Raw genomic sequence first — 17,078 nt, 5'->3', positions numbered from 1 at the left:
CTACTCCAAGGAACAAAAGAGGCGGTCACGATGGTGGGGGCGCGCCCCCCTAGGGCGTGCCCCCTGCCTCATGGGCCCCTCGTTGCTCCTCCGGCATACTTCTTCCTCCTATATATACACACGTACCCCCAAACGATCAGAAGAGGAGCCAAAAACCTAATTCCACCGCCGCAACTTTCTGTATCCACGAGATCCCATCTTGGGACCTGTTCCGGAGCTCCGCCGGAAGAGGGCTGTCATCACGGAGGGCTTCTACATCATCCTAGCCCCTCCGATGAAGTGTGAGTAGTTTACCTCAGACCTTCGGGTCCATAGTTAGTAGCTAGATGGCTTCTTATCTCTCTTTGAATCTCAATACAAAGTTCTCCCCCTCTCTCGTGGAGATCTATTCGATGTAATCTTCTTTTTGCGGTGTGTTTGTTGAGATCGATGAATTGTGGGTTTATGATCAAGTCTATCTATGAATAATATTTGAATCTTCTCTGAATTCTTTTATGTATGATTGGTTATTTTTTTGCAAGTCTCTTCGAATTATCCGTTTGGTTTGGCCAACTAGATTAGTAGTTCTTGCCATGGGAGAAGTGCTTAGCTTTGGGTTCGATCTTGGGGTGTCCATTCCCAGTAACAGAAGGGGCAGCAAGGCACGTATTGCATCGTTACCATCAAGGATAACAAGATGGGGTTTATTTAATATTGCATGAATTTATCTCTCTGCATCATGTCATCTTGCTTAAGACATTACTCTGTTTTTAACTTAATACTCTAGATGCATGCTGGATAGAGGTCGATGAGTGGAGTAATAGTAGTAGATGCAAAATCGTTTTGGTCTACTTGTCATGGACGTGATGCCTATATACATGATCATGCCTAGATATTCTCATAATTATGCTCAATTTTGTCAATTGCTCAACAGTAATTTGTTCACCCACCGTAGAATACTTATGCTCTTGAGAGAAGCCACTAGTGAAACCTATGGCCCCCGGGTCTATTCTCATCATATCAATCTCCATCACTTTAATATTGTTTTGCTATTTACTTTGCCTTTACTTTTTACTTTGCATATTTATATCAAAAATACCAAAAATATTCGATCTATCAGATCTCACTCTCGTAAGTGACCGTGAAGGGCTTGACAACCCCTAATCGCGTTGGTTGTGAGTACCTATCGTTTTGTGCAGGTACGAGGGACTTGAGCGTGGCCTCCTACTGGATTGATACCTTGGTTCTCAAAAACTGAGGGAAATACTTACGCTACTCTGCTGCATCGTCCCTTCCTCTTCAGGGAAAACCAACGCAAGCTCAAGACGTAGCAATCAGCAAGGCAAGTAACACTTTGATCATACCTCCTACTACCCAGTTTTTATTGCATTAGATCAACCCTCACACATTGCATGATTAGGATCTAATTAAATTGTGGGTTTGGGAAGTAGTTGAGGTAGTACCTATTACCTGTTTATTATCAAACCTTTGGGAGTTATTTCTACGTTTGCTTATGCCATGCTATGCTAGTAGACGTGGATTGGGTGAGTGAAATCCATGACAGATGTGAGTTTGTTAAATCAATGGTTTTATCTAAGGTGGCAACTTAAATACACATCTGGGTGGATTGAGGCACCTAGGTATTCCAGCGATTGCCTGTTTTCTTTTGGACCGCCACCCAGGCTCAAAGAGACCATGAGATTATTCATGCTAGAAACTTCCGCGTGTGCAGCCACAAGCTACTATGGGCTCTAGCATAGTTGACTAAGTTGTGCGAACTCTTACAGTGGTAGACTAGCAGATGTAGGGGAAAGTAGGTGTAACAGTCTATCCGATCTTAAGGTGCTAGCGCTTCTGAAAAACTATGTCTCGGTCATCCGTTTCTCAAACACCATGTAGTGCGAGAATCCCAACGAAGGAGATCGAGTCTTGTGGAGAAAAGTGCGCAAACCTCTGCAGAGTGTATAAACTAATCATGGTTAGCCGTGTCCCCGGTTATGGACATCTTGAGTATCTAGTACTTGGATTATCATGTGAATCTCATCATGTTACTCTAATTAATTTGTTGGGTTTTAATGTTGATGTTTAATTGGGATTGAGAGCGTGTCTACACTCTCAATGTTTAACAACCACCATGATAGTTAAATAAAATTTATTCCTTTGCAGTAGGGAAAAATTGGCTTTACGCAAAACTGTAACCATAAAGCTTTCCACCAGCCAAATATGCATATAAAATAGCCTTATTCTTTCATTGCTCTCTATGTGTTACATTGCCAGCATATTCCATGTGCTGACTCGTTTCGGGCTGCAACGTTCGTGTTGCAAACTTTTCAGACGACGAGTAAGGTGCCTTTTAGGTCGTGGTTCTATACTCAGTGATGCCGTTGGAGTTGATGGACTCACTTATCTTCCAAACCTTCCGCTGTTATCGTTATTAGATGGCTTTAAGCCATATTTATTGTAATAAGTTCTCTTTTGAGACTCGATGTAATAAGTGTGTGATTGCTACTCTGTTATAAATCCTTCAAGTACTGTGTGGTGTCAGCATTACTGATCCAGGGATGACACATGAGCACATAGATTGGACCGTTTAAGGTCTGGTCGCTACATATATTTACCAATGCATTAATTGCAATGCATGCATGCATAAAGTACATGCATTGGTCAATTTTTTCTTAATACTTGATTGCAATGATTTAATGCACCTTGGAATCTGAACATATGATGGGGAACAACCAAATTGAGCCTTATAAAATGGAAAAATTAAAACTTTAAGATAAGCCCTATAAACCGGAAAGAAGGAAGTATATGATATACTTTAAGATATGATGCATCGATTACCCTTTTATATCCACTCCCTCCGTTTCTAACAGAAGTCATTTTAGAGATTTCAATACAAACTACATACGGATGTATATGGACATACTTTAGAATGTAGATTCACTCATTTTGCTCCGTATGTAGTCCCTTACTTGAACGGAGGGAGTAGCACAAAACACATTAAATGTGATACAGGTCATTGTAGAACTTGTAGCTGAGTATGTATTTAATGTGCCATATTTATATACTTCTAGACAAAATTTTAGAGATTTCAATGCGGACTGCATACGGAGCAAAATGAGTGAATCTACACTATAAAATATGTCTATATACATTCGTATATACTAGTCTTTATTGAAATCTCTAAAAGAAACAGAGGGAGTAAAACAAAACACATTAAATGTGATATAAGTCATTGAAGTCTAGAAGTCTATATATGGCACATCATTTCATGCCATTCCATATCCTTTTGACACTTTTTTAAAGGCTTGATTGACCCTTTGGCTCTCGTTGGAGCGTGTAATTCAAGAATGGATGGAAGGTCCGCTGCCGCTTGTTTTTTGGTGATGTTGGTGTTGTTCGGAAGCACTACATCTGTAGGTGTGTTCTCTCTTTCATTTTCCTAAACTAGATTTCCTAGGGCATGTGTTATTTCAAATGAAGAACCTTGAGAAATCTTCATAAGATTTCAAAATCATACTACCAAGAGTTTTCTCTAATATGATCTTGGTCCATGCACATTCTGTGTATTGCCTTGAGGCTTTTCACAACTTATCACTTGTACACAATGATGTAAAGATCTTGTTATTGCAATCCATCTCTCACTCTCATGGTATTTTTTTATTATGTTTGTGTATGCAGAGAAATGCTTGACTTCTTCTTTCAGTCGGCTGTTTGTTTGTACCAAGGGTACTTGCAAGTCTCTATGCCTGAGTCGTTTCGGTTTCCTTGAGCAGGTGATCCGCGAACATCCGTGCAGTGAATTTTTCTTTGGCAAGTGCACCTGCAAGGTTTGCGTTGATGGATAGAGCTTAATGGATATGCTAAGTGCACTTCATGTTATCAATAAATAATCCATTACATCGTGTCCTTGAATGACGTATGTTATGCATGTGAGTGTATGCTTGGGAAACAACATGGGGGACATAATGTATTCGAGAAACATGGGGGAAATAATAATATTTGATGGCATGGCCACACACCATTTGATAGCTCTGCATTTCTTAAGGGCTCATTCGGTTTGGAGGAAATCAAAACGTAAAAATTAAGAGTAGTATATGAATTTGATAGGATGGCATTTGTCATCTTAAGGAATTGACTTGCCTCATTCCTACACGCAAAATGAGCTTTGAGTGGATGTGTAGTTTTCTCCAAAAACAAAGGAAATTAGTAGTATTCCTACGAAATTCTTGTACGCATTTTCTACAAACCGAATGCATATATAGGAAATTTTCTTCCGGAATCCTTGTTTCTATGTTTTTCCTACGAAAATCCTCCAAACCGAATGAGGCCTAAGTGTTTTGAAAATCAAAACTATGGTCTTAATTACTTTGAGCTACACTAGTAGAAAACAGGGCTTTGGTCCAGGCCGGGTCAGCCCATTAGTCCCGGTTCAGTCCAGAACCGGGACCAATAGGGGCATTGGTCCCGGTTCGTGAGCCCAGGGGGCCGGCCGGGCCACGTGGGCCATTGGTCCCGGTTCATCTGGACCTTTTGGTCCCGGTTGGTGGGATGAACCGAGACCAATGGGCCTCGCTCCTGGCCCACAACCATTGGTCCCGGTTCGTGCCTCAAACCGGGACTAAAGATTAGACCTTTAGTCCCGGTTTGAGGCACGAACTGGGACTAATGGGGTTGAGACCTTTAGTCCCGGTTCGTGCCACGAATCGGTACTAAAGGTCTCATTTTCAAACTCTACCCCCCCTGGATCGCCTTTTCAGTTTTTAAAAAAATAAAAGAAAATGATGGAAATGTCAAAAAAATAAAAGAAAATAAGTTTCCCATGTGATATGTGGTCTAGTTGTTGGGAAAATTTGCAAATGTGAATTTTGACTTTATTTGCAAAATCTCTCTGAAATTTGTAAAAATGGGCATAACTTTTGCATGCTAACTCGGATGAAAAAAAATTTATATGAAAAATCATCTACTCGAAAAGTTACATCCGAATTTAACAGGACCCCGTTAAACATTTTCAAAATCCTCAAAAACCTAATAGAAAAAAAGTTATGGGGCTTTTAAGATCTAGAGTGAAAAAAATCGAAAAAAATTCAAACAGTGGGCAAACTGTGGTCAAACAATGGTCAAACTAATTATTCTAGAATATTAGTGTTACTAAATAATTAATTCAGTTATTTCAATTTTGGTCAAACTGTGGTCAAACAATGGTCAAACTAATTATTCAAGAAATATTAGTGTTACTAAATAATTATTGTTTCTTAAAACAATAGTTTTAAAATAAAACTATGAAATGTGTCACTTCATGCTCAAGAAAAATTCCTGAAGGTTAATAGGATTGACATCTTAGTATTGTCAGGAAAACAAGAAGTGCAGACTTGGAGCGAGGGAGAATAGAACCCGAAAGTTAAGCGTGCTCAGGCTGGAGGAGTGGGAGGATGGGTGACCGTTCGGGAAGTTAGATGATTTGGAATGATGAGGGGTGATTAGAGGATAAATTGAGAAGTGATGAGGGGTGGTGATTACAGACTAGAGGTTAAAATAATTCAGAAATTTGAAAACAAAAAAAATCAAATTTTTTTTTCAAAAATAATCATAAAATTTCCTTTAGTTCCGGTTGGTGCTACCAACCGGGACTAAAGGTGGAGCTCCACGTGGCCGCGCCCTTTAGTCCCGGTTCTGGATTGAACCGGGACTAAAGGGATAGGCATTAGTACCGACCCTTTAGTCCCGGTTCCAGAACCGGGACTAAAGGCCCTTATGAATCGGGACTGAAGACCCTTTTTCTACTAGTGCTATTTGGCCTCCACAAAAAGCTTTACTCCCTCCGTTTAGGTGTATAAGTCACTTTATGAAAATCAGGTACTCCCTCCATCACAGTTTAGAAGGCACAGTTAAATTTCCGTGCGTTTCCACAATAGACAAGGTTTAGGACGCATTGCATTTATTTCTAGTAGCTAATTAGTACTCCGATATACTATTTCTATATGCATGCATAGTATGAATGCTATTTTTTAGCCCATCTCACAACCAATAGATAACCACCTAGGTCCCAGAGAATTTCCAAGCGCGCCTTCTAAACCGTGACGGAGGTAGTATTCCCAAATCACCTAGGCGCCTTACATTAATTGTTTTCTTGTTTTTGTCCCATCTCGTTTGACTACTCACCCTCTTCTCTGGTTATTAATTAGGGGTTAATTGCTAAATAAATGACAGCACTGGTTAGTCAAAGGAATCAAGTCGGCCTGCATGCGAGGGATTTAATTCTTGCATGGGCTAGCCAAACATTCATTGTTGAATATTTGGCTGGTCATGGGGTACAGCTATTGAATGGTTTTCATGTTGATTTTTTTGCCTCGCCTAATCCTTAGCCACCTAGATTGTGGAGCTCCTCCTAATGTGACTTACTCCCTTCATCCGATGAAAATTGTGCATTTAGAAATTTCAGGAAAAATTATGAAATGGAGTAAAAAATGCATTCAAAAGATGCAAGTCACCATCTCTTTCCTTTTTAATTACCTAACCTTTAATGAGCTAAGTGCATGTAAAAATTAAAGAGATCATGCGTAGAATGTTATTGATCTTGATTACCGTGTGATGAGAGAAAAAAAATTCTACTTTAAAAAGCATTCGAAAGATAGAAGCACATTTTTTTATGGACAAATTTTAAAGTCAAATGTACACTCTTCACCGGACGGAGGGAGTACTATACACCTAGACGGAGGGAGTAGTATTTATCCAAAGTATTTTCTCTATCCAACGTTCTCGTTTTTCTAGCCTGCTCGGTTTTCTGCTTCTTCCTCGTTCGCTCCCGAGCCCGCTGTCACCTTGTGCGATTCCTTTGGTGCCAGCCGGCAGACGACCCGTCGAGCCACCTCGCCAATTAACTGAGGCGTCGAATCATGACCAGGCATAGTTCAAAAACAGTGAACAGCATGAATACAAAAGCCCAGGCAAACCAGAGTAACGAGCTTGTGAATGAGATAACAATTAGATTGCCTATGAGCTATGAGCTTGATTGCAGCATGCAAAGACGGGTTCAGTTGATGAGTTCAACAGCTGGTGAGCATAGTCATGTGCAATTCCATTCAAACTCCTGGATATGTGGAATATGTTTGGGTCGCTCCGTTAGAATTGCGATGAAAGGCCTTGATGATGGACTGCTCGAGCGCACTCATCCTTGATGGACACAGTGTTCTGTCCAGCGGCGCACTCCTTAGACGTAAGCTGAGCATCCAGCAGAAGAAACAAACTTTCTAGTATGCACATCAGGAAACAGGGGGGATACAAAAAAACATGACACTGTCAAGCATTACTGCTTTGCTGAATATCACAAGCGACCACACCATCTTCCTCCCCCTTGCCATGCTTCCATTTTGCAGAAATCAAGAAATAAATGATTACACATAACTTTTACAAATCAATTTTTACAGTTCACTATGCAAGTTCCAATCAATCTATCAAAAAAATCACATAAACTGCCTGAAACACACGCACTCACACAGATCACACAAATTCAGTTAACATTAGTGTCCTACCCCCACGAAAAACAAACGGTCAGAGTGCTTCCATATACACAACTCAAAATCGGCCTCTTAGCTTCTACCAAATCCCGCTTTATCTTAATCGTTCTATACTGAATTTTCTACCACGTGGCCGTCTAAACTGTGCAATCACTAGGTTCCCTCGCCCATGCTCTACCACCTCGCATCACAGGCCACTGGCTTACGACCTGAGTGGCCATTGTCATCGCGATAACTTTCAGTTTGTCATTCACTCATTTGTGCAACTCCAATGCCAGTGAATTTCATACCTCATCAAAAGAACAGAGCAGCATTGAACAGTACACAAAAACAGGGAGCACTAGATGAACCTTCACGTCCATCCTGGCGCCTCCGGATTAACCCTGTATGTAGACTGCACGGGAAGTGGATCCTTTAACATCAAGAAGAGAAGTCATCTAAGCTACAATTTTTTAACTTTCCTCCTTCACATCCATAAGATTAAGGCTAAAATAACTTAAATTAATTTGTAAATTACAAATCTATTGTATACATTTACAAAAAATACACACAAACAAAATTATGATGCAATAAAATTAATTTTAAATTTATTTACATGAACAGTAACCACGCACATAACCTGCTATAGTAGATAACTACATTATTTGCTACCGTGCCTCTGACTTTCCTTCTTTGTTTTGCACTAGATCGCACTGTAGCTTAGGTGACTTTCCTCCTTAATTTTAGAGGATCCACTTCCAACTGCGTGGACCTTGCTGGAGAACCTCCCTTCCGCCGTCTCCCGTCCACCTGAGCCATATCGTCCTCGGCGGGCTCACTGCCAGAGTCGTGGCCAGACTTGGTCATGGCGGAGGGGGCGGAGAAATTAGGAGAGGAAGTGGAGGAGACGGGAGGGGTGCAGAGGGGTTTTTGTGTGGGGGTGGGAGAGGCGCCGGCCATAGCAGGCCGATTTGACGTGGCGGCAGTGTCCAAGCGCGTTCAGGCCTTCGCATATCCGCCCTAAATATGAGTTGAATATGAGGGTTCTTGAGCAGCCCGGGCGTTTGGGCTGGTTATGAGAAGCCTAGTTGGGTGCGGTTTTTGCATGCCGGCTGTTTGCCTGTGCGATTGGGACCGATGTGGAGGGTCGGGTTGTAGATGTTCTTAGTGTTTTCTAGGGAACAGGGTAGGCACTCTGGATTTGTAGTAAGGCTGATCGTAATGGAAGTATCATAATTAGTATTATGCATGCCAACTAGGCAATTTAGATGATGTGGCATAGAATTAAATAAAGAAAGAGAAGGTTGAGTATCATATTATAATACCGTATCATAATAAATGATACACTACTATGTGTCATGCATGACAATAAATAAAGTCATCTATGATACTATTATATGATACTATGAATTAGAGAGGTAGTATCTTACACTAGTATCATATACATGATACACTAATTTACGATAATACCCATTACAATCAGCCTAAGATGGGGGAAATCGATCGCACAAAAGCAAGTGACTTATTTTCCCTCGTACGCACACTAACTGAGACTAAGCCGGCTACGGCTCTTGCTAATTTAGAGAAGACGACCCGGTGCCAATGCCATTGCATTCAGCAATCCCGGCCAGCAACAACGGAGCCTCAACTACGTCATTATGTGAGGTCGCAGCTGGTTGTTTGAAGAGAGGCACGTACTCTCCATCCTCGTCGTAAGAGTGCGAGCACTCCCAGACCCCGACGATCTCCACGGGGACGACGCTGGCGGAGCCGTCGCGGTAATAGACCCGGAGCTCGCGGGGGATCTCCCGGGGGTGCTCGAGCTGGAGGACGACGCGGACGGCGGAGCGGCCGGGCGCCGCGACGCAGCCGGGGTCGATCTCGCGCACGACGCCGAACCTGCGGCAGTTGTCCGTGGCGTGCGCGCCCGTCCGCTGCTCGGCAGGGTAGCCGTGCAGCGCGACGTGGGCCATGCAGCCGCCGGAGACGTCGAGGACGGTCCGCACGGGCACGAGCCTCACCGTGGCGCCGTCGAGCCGGAACGGCTGCCTGCGCGCGGCCGCCTCCCGGTCGCGGGGCGTGCGGAGCAGCACCGGGACGCCCCGGCAGCCGGGGGCGGGAGGGAGGAGCTCGAAGTTCTGCGGCAGGTCCAGCGCCAGGGTGCGGAAGACGAGGCGGATGAAGGGGCCCTGGTCGCCCGCGCGGCACGGCGGGGTGATGCACGCGTACGCGACGCGCCGCGCGTAGTGCACCCCCGGGCTGTCCGGGTCGCCGTTGAAGTAGAGCTTGACGCCGGAGTCCGGGAAGGGCGCGTGGGCGAGGCCCCGGACCGCGGTCGCCGCGGCGGGGACCTCCGGGCCCTTGAAGTGGCAGACGGTGGCCGGGCGGTCCGACTCGGAGGGGACCTCCAACGCCGTCGCGCCCTCCGGCAGCAAGGCGTCAGCGGGCACGGGCGGCATCGTGGGCGGCAGTGGACTGGAAGAAGCAGTGGGAGTGCCGGAGTGGGGTGGGGTGGAAGGCAGAGGAGTGGGAGTGGTGGCGGTGGTTTTATTGGCACGTTGGTTGGCGTTGAGAGGAAGGAAGAGGGCTGGCTGTCAGACGCGCGGAGAAACAGAGCATGAGGACGCGCCGCTCCTCTTCCTTCCACTTCTTCACCTCACCGCTTCTTCCAGTACGGTACAGTGGACCGGTCGTTGATCTGGTTATCCATGCTGGATGACTAGAAAGAGGAACATGCCAAGGTACCTTGTCCGCACCAACAACTTACAACAAACAAATTAACTAAACGGAAAAGGATGTCATTTTTATTTTTGATGAAGTCCAAAAAATTCATTCCTCTAAATAGCAGAGCTTATACAACGATGTCTATGTATGTACTCTACCACTTCTACTATACACATATACACACTAAGTATATAGATTGCCGCTTCTCTCTTGCAGCAGCATAAACGGCCGTCTGCCTAACGTTTCTGGAAGTTCAACACCTTGATGGAGTAGCCGAACACCAAGAAGAAGCCGATGACATACGCGAAATGCGCGAGCACGACATACCCAAGGAAATCGTGCTTGATGCCCATATTGTCCTCCAAGAATTGCTTCACCACCGTGGGGCTCCCGCCGGGGACCGACAGACGACTGGTGTTATCGCCAAACTGCGACCCGATGACGCCATAGATGGTCCAAGACACAGGGTTCGCCCAGTAGTACCACCTCCACCAAATTGGTAATAACTGCAACAATAACCAACCAACCATCATCACGATCCTCAGTCAACAAATCTAGTTAATTAATCGACACGCGACACAGGCAGGTTAATCTTGGCTTACTTACCGGTCTCGCAACGAGGAACCCAGCAAAAAGGTTCCAAAGAGGGAGTATAAAGGCTATGGGTATGTTTGCGAGCATGGAAGATGAGGTCAACGCCACCAGCATCATGCCAAACAATGTGAAGTAGTTGAAGCATGAAATTATAAAGAAAAGGAAATAGAAGAACTTTGCAACTTTCCACTCATATCCAATCATCACATAGATGGTGACTGTGTACTGAATCCCCTGCACGATGTTGTAGATCATCTCCACGCATGTCTGTACGAATCAAAAAATTGCACAATCTTTAGAATCATACCAACTTTGGAATTTGCACTCATTATATTTTGAATAGGATGGGCCCTTTCATCTACACAAGCTCAATGAATCTAAACAACAATCAAAACGTGTATCAAATTAAGACCGACTAATTACCTGAGCTAATGCATAGGATAATGGAGAGTACATCCCTGCCGCCTTTTCACGGTAGAAAACAGTTCGCTCGATTGACACAACAGGCTGAACTGTGATGCAGTTGGCAGACCCAAGGAAGAAGACAGCAGCATAAGTGGCTCCAAGTAGATTGGACAAATCTTGTGGTGAGTCTCTGCCCACAAATCAAACATATGCAAAAAAGCATTAGTGCCTCCATAGAAGCTAATATATAATCATTTGAAAGTCCAAACTACAGCAAAATAAGATCATACATTTTTGTCCCCTTCTGCCAAAACACTGTGCCAAATACAAGGCCATAGATCATCGTCATAAGAAAGCGCATGGCGTTGTGGGGTGGATTCTTCCAGTAAGATATGTATTGCTTCCAGAAGTTTGCAACACATTGATTGTAGAAATTCTGAGAATACTTCGTAGGAAATGAGAGATCTTCATAGCCAGGTGGGGGAACGCTTAATTCCTTTATAAGTTCTTGGTTTTTCCTGGTCATATTTGAGAAACAGGAACTCAATGTTGATATTAGAAATGAAAACAACTGTAATTTTGGCACAACATTTCAAGAGAATATGTACTTTTTTAAAAGGAATTAACAGCCAATGGATAAAAATAGTGAAGGGTTGCTCTCAAGTTCAACGAATGAGGCTACTTACCTATAAAGATCAGAATTAGCATAAATTTCAGCAAAATTTACGTTCAGGCGAGCCTCAGCTAAAGGGGAGCTAACTTCCAGCATCCATGTTGCAGGATTATATCCTTCTGTGATCTTTTCAAGACCTGGAATTGCCTGCAATGCAATGACAACCTCTTGTGTTAGGTTTTTCACTTTTCTACACCTACAAGGAGTTCAAGGCCTGTTAAGTCTTCAGTGACTTTTTTCTAAGCCCACTGGTCATATTTGTAAGCAGGTTATCCGTTCAATTGCAAATTAATACAAAACTTGCTGCCCCAACTCAACATGTAAACCAAGGAAACTGACCTCAAAATATTCAACTAATTTGTGAGAGTGCTGACCAAGTTCACCAGCATAAATAACTCGTCCTCCTCTTTTCATAAGCAGAAGCTATAAAAGGAACCAACAGTGAGTTATTTTCATTTTCTATATATATATCTTGTGTGTGTGTGTGTGTGTGTGTGTGTGTGAGAGAGAGAGAGAGAGAGAGAGAGAGAGAACCTCATCAAAAGACTCGAATATATCGATGCTGGGTTGATGGATAGTGCAAACCACAGTTCGCCCAGTGTTCACTGTATTTCTCACCGCCCGCATTACAATTGCCGCGGCTCTAGCATCAAGACCAGAAGTTGGCTCATCCATGAATATGATTGAAGGATTTGCTACCAGCTCCACGGCAATTGTCAGTCTCTTTCTTTGTTCAGTCGATAACCCGTCCACTCCAGGGAGACCAACCATAGCATTACGCAACACATCAAGCTCCACAAGAGTCATGACTTCCTCCACAAACATCTGCGAGAGTGAAGATTAATTTCTTTAGATGGAAGTAATTACAGTTTGAAGCTTCAAATATAAAGAACACCGCATCTTTACTTGAGTCTGAAACGTGGATTGAATGAATATACCTTTCTCGTATTTTCGTCGACATCTGAGGAAAGACGCAGCCAGGCAGAGTACAGAATGGATTCATACACAGTAACATTTGGTGAATGGATATCAGTTTGTTCACAATAGCCACTAACGCGGGCAAAAGTTTCTTGTCTTTTAGGGTAACCAGAGAGGGTGATACTTCCTTCAATAGATCCACTAGTTTTCCTTCCTGCCAGGACATCCATTAGAGTGGTTTTCCCAGCTCCACTCACACCAACTAATGCTGTTAGAACACCAGGCCTAAAAGCACCACTGATATCAGAGAGCAACTGGAGACGACTTTCTGTGAATCCTTGCTCTCTCATTTCCTGAAACACAAGTTGAGAGATTTTATGTTAGGCCTAAAATATTTTCCGTTCACATCTGCAGATAATGTTATCATACAGGTGATGAATTTATGTCCTAACACGATATGTGATTAGAAAGATAGGTAGGCTTACTGCAGGCATGTCCACGTAGTAGTTTACATGGTTGAAAGAAAGTGAAAGAGGCTGGAAAGGCAAGGTGATTTGTGACCGAGTTGGCCTATTTGTGGCTTCATCTGCAGAAATTGCAAGTGAAGATAGTGACTAATTAGCATTATTGTTAACGGCTTCAAGTGGCTTGATTAATAAATACTAGTACAAGGACTGCAGTAGTGTAATGAATACTTAAGAACTCACCTATAAGTATTGAAGTGTTTGTCTCATTCTCATTCTCCTCATCTGAAACTGTGTTTGAGCTGCTGCCAACTGGATGAGAACAAATCATATATAGTGTAAGTACCTTGCTCACTAAGGCTCCAAACAATAATGTCAACCAGAAGAAAAAAAATGGTACTCACAGCTCAAGTACGTAAGTGCCAGAAGGTACAGTATGTTGAATAAAATAGTGAATCCTACAATGGCTCCAATGGAAACCCAAAATCCCGAATCTCTAGTAAAATAGCCTTTGGCTTTAAGAATAGCCTCGCCTACTGTTTGTGCATCGATAGATGTATCATTGTTTGGCTGTAGTAAAAAAGAAAACGTCCAGCATTAGTTGAGATGTCATCACCTTTACAACACTAGGATATGGTGATCCCTTCACTGTCCGAGTTAGGAGAAACTAAAAAAAACAGGGTCCTAAGAAAAACTTACGTTGGCCCACCTACTTGAAAGGAATTCATTGACGGATATTGCATTCTGGCTGTACATCATAGGAGATGCCCAGTAAGCCCAAATCCACCATGGTCGGATGTCACCTATGCAAATCAAAGTTAAGGATGAAGAAGGCTTATGTTCATCCATGCAAATGAGATGCGGATAGCTGATATATCATGCCTAGCTTGTCATGACAGGGTGCTTACCTCTAGGTATGACAAATCCTCCAAATATGAAAATAAGAAGGATCACAAACATCCCCAAGGTGTTGGCCACAACCATTGATTTCAAAACAGCACCAAGAAATCGGAACAGACCCATTGCCATTTGGTGAGTAGCGAAAAAAGCTAAAAGCATACGAAAGAACCTGCAATGAGCAAATAGATGAATAATAGAGTTATGAATTCAAAACTTAAATGCAAAAGTTGAAGTGGGCACAAGGATGATACGCGGATCTATACCTTCCTGCAGCAGGTGCAAAGCCCATTACATAGTACGTGAGGACGACCCATACTATGGACTCCACAAGCGAAACAGGAACTTTTGTGATGATGTTTACCACTCCAATGGTCCATGGAGGAAAGAACAAGAAATCCCTCTGTTTGTAGAACGTAGGAAGCATTTTAATAGTAAATTGTAGCTCAGCAAACCCATTGAATAAGACGGTCATTAAACTGAAAGTCAAAGCACCAAAGAATTTGCTGCTGTCAGAAAACTGCCCATATGGCATCTTTGTTCTGAGGAACACAGTCATGGCAATAAGCCCAAGGATGACCAACTGGGCAACCTTGAAGATGTAGATGAAGGAGTTGCGCTTCATCAATAACTTCTCTCTTGACAAAACTGTCTTGAATGACTCCCAGCTGGATTGCCCATACTTATTGGTGGTCAACGCAGCAGGATGAGTTTTGGACTTGTCGAAAGGAATTTGCAGCTCCTTGAGCATCTGCTGGCCTACATGGAATGACTTGAAACGTTCAGCAAACTCTGGGACAGACATGTGACGATACTGCTCCTGGTCAAGGTACCAGTACTGTTGCTGGTCTTTCTTGGAAGTGACCTCTTGAAGAAAGTCAGCAACTCCTTTCCTTTCGGGGCATCGAAAACCAGCAGATTCAAAGAATTCCAAGATGTTTTCGCGTGGCCCATGGTACACTACGTATCCTTCTGATAGCAAAATAATGTCATCAAACAGGTTGTAGGTCTCTGGCGGTGGTTGTAGGAGGGAGATCATCACGGTCTCATTCATCACATGGACCAATTGTCTTATGTATTTCACAATCTGAAATGTGCTAGAGCTGTCCAAACCAGTGGAAATTTCATCCATGAACAAAGCCCTTGCAGGTCCTGTTAACATCTCCCCTGCCATGGATATAAGTAAAAAAAAAAATCAGATGGGCGTAATATGAATTAAGTAAGAAATTCCTTTCAACAATGAATGGAAGGGTTGAGCTTATTCTTTCTATGTATGCATGCATACCAGTTGTTACACGCTTCCTCTGCCCGCCAGAAACTCCTCTGATCATCTCATCACCAATGGGCATATCGGCACAAATGTCAAGCCCAAGAACCTGACAGTGAGGTTTTTCTTAAGACTCAAATGGGAAAAAATTGCTAGAGAGTTGCATGTAATTGACAGAACAGTCGAAATCTCACCTTGAGAGTAAGATCGGTAACAATATTACTCTCCTGCCCTTGCACCGCAGTAGCTTTCATATAAGCATCAATCTCGGGATCTGGCTTTATGCCAGCTTCGCGCTCCCTGACAGCAAGCTCAGCGAGCATGTCATATCTGGCACCGATGCCTAAGCACCGCCTGGAGAAATCCAGTGTCTCTCTTACGGTCATCTCTGCGTTGTGGAGATCGTACTGACTAACATACGCACTGGTCCTTTCAGGGTAGAACTCCTCAAATGTATGGCCACAGTAAGTGATGCTGCCAGACACCTGGGTGTGTTGCCATATCCATACGATGATTATTTATTTTTGTATACGCGGCCATAATGCAGAAGAAAAAAAAAGATTAGTTCAAACCTTGAGGGCTTTGTCGAGCTTCCCAGTAAGTGCTCGCATAAATGTGCTCTTTCCTGAAGATGGAGGTCCAAGCAGAAGGGTCATCCTGAAAAACGCCATGCATGTTAAAATACTTGCTTATTTGGCTTCAAAAGGTACAGTTGATCAGTCTACTCTTTTTTTTTTTTACTTTTTCCGATCACATTTAGAGGAAAGCAAGAAGAATGATGAGTGAACATTGTTGCTGATTCCGCCAAGATACTGAAAACTGATCTTGACAACGGATACTTGCAGGCAGGAAGAGTAATGATGTCAGGACTTTTTACCTTGATGGTTTGATGATGCCATTGACGTTCTGGAGTATGTTGATGGTCCTCTTGTTCGAGGAAGCAAGTCGGCCGACGAGACCCTGCCAGCATCATATATATCGTTGTGTAAGCAAATCATCATTACCCTACTAATTAAATCCATCCTTGCATACAAAAAGCAGGAGTAAATGAGAGAGACCAAGTGTGAATAACCGATAGTGCACGGCAAGCCATGAAAGGATGGGCAGGGGAATGAGGCTGGCTGGCTGGCTGGCTGGGATTAGGGAACGAATCGTCAAATCCGCGAGCACACGCTCACAGGCATTTCGTCGAACACCTCAATGACGCTCGGCGCGAGAAGCCATTAGAGTCCTGAGACTCGCCGCCGACCCGCCCTCTAGAGCTGATTGATGGGTGTCGTCATGGCTTGCGGCTAGCCAGGCTGAATTTTGGTCTCCCCTGCTGCCCCCCGAGGAGCCCCGCAGGAGTGGGCGTGGCACCACCAAAGTTTTAAATAGCGCGCTAAGCATCTTAGCGTCAGACCTCTTTCAAATGCTATAGCGTGCTATAGCGGAGCTATAGCGCGCTATTTAAAATGTTTGTTCATTTGTTTGGACCAAAGTCTCTTAGCGCAAGACCTTTTTTAAACGCTATAGCGGGCTATTTGAAACAGTGGGTACCACCAGACCAGAGTTGAACGCCCTCACCAGGACGTCGTCGTTGACTTTCCAAACGAGATGCTGCCCTCCCATCGGCACCGCCGCCACGAGCGACTTCTCCATGGTCTGATCTGGTAGTGGTA

The 17,078-nt window shown here is 43.6% G+C and overlaps 1 protein-coding gene and 1 long non-coding RNA gene across 3 annotated transcripts in view; one reads left to right on the top strand and one right to left on the bottom strand.

Moving 5' to 3' along the window:
- The first annotated feature begins 3,286 nt into the window (after window positions 1–3,286).
- Window positions 3,287–3,891, top strand: LOC119298194. The gene is made up of 2 exons (XR_005145813.1): window positions 3,287–3,399; window positions 3,661–3,891. It is a non-coding gene; the product is annotated as an uncharacterized LOC119298194 (long non-coding RNA).
- A 6,382-nt stretch (window positions 3,892–10,273) lies between these two features.
- Window positions 10,274–17,078, bottom strand: part of LOC119303592 (ABC transporter G family member 48-like) — a 10,167-nt gene continuing 3,362 nt past the window's right edge. The window contains exons 1-19 of one of the 2 annotated variants that reach the window (XM_037580726.1): window positions 16,476–16,766; window positions 16,295–16,377; window positions 15,990–16,074; window positions 15,612–15,902; window positions 15,436–15,526; window positions 14,417–15,317; window positions 14,162–14,322; window positions 13,953–14,056; window positions 13,658–13,823; window positions 13,497–13,565; window positions 13,275–13,375; window positions 12,810–13,142; window positions 12,406–12,696; window positions 12,211–12,294; window positions 11,885–12,018; window positions 11,489–11,716; window positions 11,217–11,388; window positions 10,806–11,060; window positions 10,274–10,705 (exon numbers count right to left, since the gene is read on the bottom strand). In XM_037580726.1, coding sequence (XP_037436623.1) covers window positions 10,436–10,705; window positions 10,806–11,060; window positions 11,217–11,388; window positions 11,489–11,716; window positions 11,885–12,018; window positions 12,211–12,294; window positions 12,406–12,696; window positions 12,810–13,142; window positions 13,275–13,375; window positions 13,497–13,565; window positions 13,658–13,823; window positions 13,953–14,056; window positions 14,162–14,322; window positions 14,417–15,317; window positions 15,436–15,526; window positions 15,612–15,902; window positions 15,990–16,073 — 3,735 coding nt within the window. In that variant the 5' untranslated portion in view covers window position 16,074; window positions 16,295–16,377; window positions 16,476–16,766 and the 3' untranslated portion in view covers window positions 10,274–10,435. Of the gene's footprint in view, window positions 10,706–10,805; window positions 11,061–11,216; window positions 11,389–11,488; window positions 11,717–11,884; window positions 12,019–12,210; window positions 12,295–12,405; window positions 12,697–12,809; window positions 13,143–13,274; window positions 13,376–13,496; window positions 13,566–13,657; window positions 13,824–13,952; window positions 14,057–14,161; window positions 14,323–14,416; window positions 15,318–15,435; window positions 15,527–15,611; window positions 15,903–15,989; window positions 16,075–16,294; window positions 16,378–16,475; window positions 16,767–17,078 lie in introns of those variants that run through there. The other variant, XM_037580725.1, reaches the window with a different exon arrangement.

The sequence above is a fragment of the Triticum dicoccoides genome, chromosome 5A (assembly GCF_002162155.2).
Source record: "Triticum dicoccoides isolate Atlit2015 ecotype Zavitan chromosome 5A, WEW_v2.0, whole genome shotgun sequence".
In the NCBI taxonomy this organism is placed as follows: Eukaryota; Viridiplantae; Streptophyta; class Magnoliopsida; order Poales; family Poaceae; genus Triticum; species Triticum dicoccoides.
This window is presented reverse-complemented; position numbering and strand designations above follow the sequence as displayed.